The sequence below is a fragment of the Elephantulus edwardii genome, unplaced genomic scaffold, assembly GCF_000299155.1.
Source record: "Elephantulus edwardii isolate Elephantulus edwardi_28Jun2011 unplaced genomic scaffold, EleEdw1.0 scaffold02444, whole genome shotgun sequence".
NCBI lineage: Eukaryota > Metazoa > Chordata > Mammalia > Macroscelidea > Macroscelididae > Elephantulus > Elephantulus edwardii.
Window position 1 is genome coordinate 1 of NW_006402194.1, and position 6,037 is coordinate 6,037.

Consider the following 6,037-nt stretch of genomic DNA (forward strand, 5'->3'; position numbering starts at 1 on the left):
ACCCGCGCGCGAGGGCCGCCGGGAGTTGTAGTCCCGCCCGGGCAGAGCCTTGCGGAATCTCCGGAAGTCGAGGTCCGGTTGAGCCGGCCCGGGGGTAGCGGGCACCGGGCCGCTGCTCCTGCGGCCGGTCATGAACGGGCCGGCCGATGGCGAGGTGGACTACAAGAAGAAATACCGGAACCTGAAGCGGAAGCTCAAGTTTCTCATCTACGTGAGTACCGGGAGGAAGAAGAGGTTGTGCATGACGAGGCCTGGCTTTGGGGGGAACCTCAGTTTACTCATGCATACAAAGGGTGGAGAGAGCTGTTGCTGGCCTCTGGGGCCCATCAGGCACGGCCATTGGCTCAGTGGCCCCCTTTTTCGTGGTGCAGGAACATGAGTGCTTCCAGGAGGAGCTAAGGAAGGCGCAGAGGAAATTGCTGAAGGTGTCCCGGGACAAGAGGTGAGGGACTCCGGGGAGTGGGGTGGGGAGGGGTCACCTGCGCATCTTCTTATCCTGAGATGGGGCCAGGGAGGCCCAGTGCTTCCTTCGAAGCTGTGTCGAGCAGCCTGTTAGCCCGTGAGGAGGGAAGAGGGCCCCAGGGCGAGCGAATAACTGAAAAGCGCATCAACCCTCTTGTCTTCCCGGTCTCCCCCTCAGTTTCCTCCTTGATCGGCTTCTGCAGTACGAGAACGTGGATGAAGACTCTTCTGGTGAGCACGGGCTCGAGAAATTGACGGAGGCCAGCAGGTGTTCCCGGTCCTTCCTTTTAGGCTTTTGGGAGCTTGTGCAGCTTCCAGAGTTTCTTTTGTTCGCTTTCCATCCCTGTCATTCTTCCAAGGATTTACTGAGCATCTCTGCTGTTTGTCACGCACTGTGCTTGGAACAGTGCTTGTTGGGACGGGGTGCAGCAGTAACCAAGCAGGACCAGTCCCGTGGCATCTTAACAGCTCATATTCTAGCGGCCGGGAGGAGGACAACTAAGTTAGACGTTTAGATAAAGACTTGAAAGTTGTGAAAGCAGGGTTAATGGTCGTGATTGACTAGGTTAGAGCAGGGATTCACAAGCTTTTTCTATAATAGGGTCAAATAGTACTTTAAGTTGTGAGACGGGTTCTGACTTATAATTTTCATATGTCATGAAATACTTTTTTTTTTACAGTATTTTCAGAAAATCAAAAGCCATCTTAGCTTGTAGACCATTTGAAGGCTCGAAGGCAAGTAATAGGCTTAGGACAGTCACATTTAAGCTGAGACCTAGAGTCTAGGAAGAACCCAGTCCTGTGAGGATATGAGTGAGAGCTTTTTAGGAGAAGGAAATAACAATTAGAAATGCCAGGGTGAGGGGAGCTCTGGTGGCCTAGTGGCAAGAAGCTGCACTGCAATCCCAGAGGCGCATGGTTCGAATCCACCAGATGCTCTGCCGGGGAAGGAGGGACACTCTCCTCCTGAACCAGTCAGATCCGATTTGACGGTACACACACACACACAAAATAATAATAATAAAATTTTTTTAAAAAAAAAAAGACATGCCAGGGTGAAACAAGCCAGGTGTAGTTAAAATGCAGAAGGGCCAACATACAGAGCTTTGTGTTTTATATAAAGGTTGAGTTTCCTTAAGACTTCTAAAACAAAGTTCAGTGAAGCAGTGTTAAGATTACTTCCTGCAGTTTATACCTATACGTTCTAGACATTTTTTGTTTCAGTGCTCTTTGCAAACTACTGAAATTATTTCAGGACCTGTTGAAGGATTGTGATCCACAGTTTCCAAAAGCCCCAGAGTTGGGCTTTTGTGGCCTTGTCCTACTGTGGCACTTTCAGAAGCCATGTCACACACCTCTTTTCACGATGCCTCTAGGTAGGGATTTAGAACTGGAGTCAGCAAACTACTGCCACATACGGCTTAGGTTTTAGAAGAAATAGTGCTTTCTTGGAATATACAGTGCCCCATTTGGCTTAATGTTTGTTTGTTTTGTTTTTTTTTAAAAAAGGATAATGGATAAGATTAGAGACTACGTAAGGGTTGGGTCCTGTAGATCCTATTCAGAACTTTGGCTTTTTTTAAACTTCTCATTTTCTGCCTGTTCTTTTTTTCCCTAAGGTCTTTGACTTCGGTTGAGTGATAATTCAGGGCAGGAGATGTAAGAGACCCCACCATGTTCTCAGTCAGAATAGATTAAAGCTGAGAAGCAAGGTCCAGAGATGTAACCTACCACCACTCCTATCCTATCCTGCTCCAGTGGGACACCCACACCTGGTGCTTCTCAGCACGGCGTGTGGAAGCCTGTAACAAGTGAGAGTAGAGAGCTCTGAGAGGGCCAGGAATTAACCAGGCCCATGGTGGTTTGGGAGACTTGACAGAGAAATCATTTAACCAGCTTGTTAAGAAACATCTGAGCAAAAAACAAAGAAGAAACATCTGAGCAGGGAAATTAGGAGTGGTGTTATTGTTAGGTGCCGTCTAGTCAAATATGATTCATAATGATCTTACGAACAGAAGATCTGAACTCTGCTTTATCGTCTGCCATCCTCACACTTCCTAACACACAAGAACCCACTGAAGCAAGTCACCGTGTCATTCACTTGGTCAAGGGTCTTTCCTTCGCCAACCCTCCACCCTTCCCAGCTTCATGTCCTTCTCCAAGGACAACCCCTTCCAGCAACATACCCAAAGTATGTGAAGTAAAGCATCATCATTCATGCCGCCACAGGGCACTCCCCCTGCACCCTCTCCAAGACATTTCAGAATAGTATATATTAAATGTACCAGTTGATGTGTCTGTCAGTGGCAAGCCTTTTAAATAGTGGCATGCAACTGGGCAAGAAATTAATTTCTTGAGGAAGCAGTTTGGGGTGATGTAAAAAGTTTGGAGTGTTTTTTAAACCCGAAAGGTAGGTTGAGGACAAGTTAAAATGCCCTTTGAATGGTCGCTGATGGGGATATCAGTAAAATGCTCTTTGAATGTTCGCTGATGGGGATATCAGGGAAGGTGCGACCAGGTTTCTGTTACAGGTTCTTCCGGGGTTGCAGTGGGTAGTGAGTGGCGGGGGGAGGTGAGACTGATGAGCACGAGGCTCTTGCCCCCTCAGATAGTTTTTCTCATGGGGAGAAGAGATGGTGAATGAAAGTGTCTACCAGAGAACCTGTCACATAGGAAATGCATGGCAACCATGCTGCTGTGGGCAGGAGGTAGGAGGGGAAGAAGCTGTGCCTTTTTGAGGGCTCACATTTCCTTGAATTTCCCCATCCACTGGGGTTACACCCCTCTAGGGTTGCCTAGGGCCTGCACCCCATGGTAAATCACCCCTCCCCTCTCACAGACTCAGATGCCACTGCCTCTTCAGATAACAGTGAAACAGAGGGGACACCCAAGTTGTCAGACACACCAGCCCCCAAGAGGTGAGAAGAAGCCAGCATTTCTCTCTGGGGGTGGGTTAGGGGTAGAATACCTGGCCTCTTGAACGTCTCTGACCTTCTCTTTGTCCTTTCTCCAGGAAGAGAAGCCCTCCGCTGGGGGGTGCCCCATCCCCCTCCAGCCTCTCCCTGCCTTCTTCAACAGGGTTTCCACTTCAGGCCTCTGGGGCCCCTTCCCCATACCTGAGCTCGGTGAGTTGGGGTCAAGGGTGAGAAACGGTAAACTAAGATACCTGGGAAGAAGGTGGGAATTGTGGGTAAAGGCCCAGGCTTTGGGGTGAAGCCAGTTCAGCTTTGGGGATCTATGTCTAGGTGTAGCCAGCAAGCACCCTTGGAGGGTGTGAGTTGGGGCTGCCCACTTCCTCTGTGTGGTGTAGGAATTGGGGACAGACACGGCTGAGGAGAGCAGGCCCCAGGACAGTCCTGCTGTCCCCTCCCTCCTCTCAGGAGTCAGGGGGAGCTGCACTCATCACCATCTCTTTTGTTTTTCCATTCTCCCTGTTTGCATTTCTCCTCTTCACCCTTCCACCCCAATCCACTCCATTTCCCATGCCCATCTCCCTGATCCTGCCACAGCAGCTGGCTTCCCCCACCTACCCCCCATTCCCTTCTGACTACTTGGCCCTGCAGCTGCCTGAGCCCAGCCCCCCAAGGCCCAAACGGGAGAAACGGCCCCGCCTGCCCCGGAAACTCAAGGTATCCTGATTTGGGGAGACCAGGGAGGGACTAGAACAGCAGGAGGACAGCTGCCCTGAGGGAGGCTCAGGACGGGCTGGGAGCCAGTCCTGGAGCTCTGCATGACTGATCTGGGGCTGCTGGGTCCCAGGCCAGGGCAAAGCTCCAAGAGGTCCTGACCCTCACTCATCGTGGCCACGAGTCAGGGCAGAACTGCCTTGGTACCCCTTGGAGTGAAGACTCCTGGGGCCAGCACTCACCCTGCTGCAGTGTGGCCAGCAGCACGGCTTGGTTTCCACCTGTTGGGGGTAATCTGTGATGCCCGGCAGCCCAGAGGAGGGACCAGAGTTGTGGGATCTGGGCTCCAGCCAAGGCCCTACCGTTTGAAAGCCATGACCTTGAATAAGTCTCTGTGACCCACCCTGGGCCTCAGACAGATTCTGCATCTGTAAATTGAGTGACCTAACTCGATCGTGGCAAGTGCTCTTTGAGCATCCCACTTATCTGTCCTAGTTGCTGTAAACGCAGTAGTGCACAGAGCAGAAGCCCCTGACCTCATAGGATTCGTTTCCTGACAAGAGAGGCAGAAAAGTGGAAAATGCCCTAAATGGAATAGGGCTGACGCTAAAGGTTGGGTGACTTGGAATAGTATTTTATTGGAGGTTTAAAGGACATGAAAAAAAACCGTGTGGCTGGCTTGGAAGTGTTTCTGTCGCCAAGACCCAGTGCAAAGAGTGCATGCTTGGTTGGCTCAGGAAGGAGGCCAGGCTGGTGGGAGGAGAGGGAGTGATGAGAGAGCAGGGCCGCTTAGTGGCAGAAGGGCAGGACCATGGCCGGCTTTGTAAAGACCTCCCTTCAAACTGTGAGTGAAACGGGGGACTTTTGGAAAAGGCTGAGCAGAGGAAGGGTGTGCTCTAACTTACTTAGAGTTGATAACAAAAGTTTAATGAGACCCCTGTGTGGAGGCTGTGCTGGGTGTGGGACAGAGGAAGTACTGCTGGGTAGAAGAAAGGACACTGCGAAGAGGCCACTGCAGTAACTAAGCCACTGGAGGCTGCAAGTGGCTTGTGGGCGTTCTGAAGAATGAGCTGCAGAGCAGTTAAGGCCTGGTAGAAAGCTGGGAGTCGGGGCTGGCTCTGGGCGGATTAGCCTGAGCAGCCGAGGAAGTACAGCGGCCTTTTCCTGAGATGGGGAGCGTGACAGAACAGGTTTTAAAGGGAGGATGAGGAGCTTGGCTCTGAGCACATTAAGATGCTCTCGGGAAAGTCAACCAGCAGCTGGATATGGACGCCTGGGATTCCAGGGGGTATAGATTTGGAAGGCGGCAGCATGGTGACAGATGCAGTTGCTAAGGGCAGAGTGTGGCTGGAGAAGAGGCCTGAACCCCAGGAGGAATGAGAGGGGCCACGGCAGACAGAAAGCACAGTGCTTGGTTCTAAATCAGATTTAATGTTGCGTGTCCTTGAGTCGGAACCTCCCCGTAACTGTCCTTTCAGCAGGTATTCAGAGATAGGAAATCACAGCAGGGGAAATTGCCCATCCTTCCCATGTGGAGCAGCTGATGGATTTGAACCACCTGCCTTTGAGATTGTAGTGGAGCACTGGGCCACCAGAGCTTCCTAAGGCAGCATTACTGAGGGCTCTCAAGTTGGCTGGGTGGTAAGTCAGACTCAGACACCAGCAGTGAAATGAGAGCCCACATCCGTGGTGGTGATTACAGTGGGGATTCTGGAGCCCACATCCCAGCTTTGGATGTGACGTCCCAGCCCTACGTCCCATGACCTCTTAAGCTTGAAAGATGGATGTGAAAATAATGGCACTTTGTTCTATTTGTCAGGGTATTTGCTTTTGGCTTTTAGGGTGGGGTGAGCGAGGCAGAGGGCAGCGAGTTCTCGGGTGGTGGGGTGGGAGTGTGATGAGGTAGTGTGGACTTGTGGTTTGAGGCTCTGTGGTCATGCTAGGTTGAG

At 51.4% G+C, this 6,037-nt stretch overlaps 1 protein-coding gene across 1 annotated transcript; it reads left to right on the forward strand.

The window, feature by feature from the left end:
• Positions 1-130: 130 nt before the first annotated feature.
• On the forward strand, positions 131-3,608 carry LOC102874449 (INO80 complex subunit E-like). The gene is made up of 5 exons (XM_006903492.1): positions 131-211; positions 372-442; positions 641-693; positions 3,302-3,380; positions 3,476-3,608. Exons 1-5 carry the CDS (start codon positions 131-133, stop codon positions 3,606-3,608), a joined length of 417 nt encoding a protein of 138 aa, XP_006903554.1.
• The last annotated feature ends 2,429 nt before the right edge of the window (positions 3,609-6,037 follow it).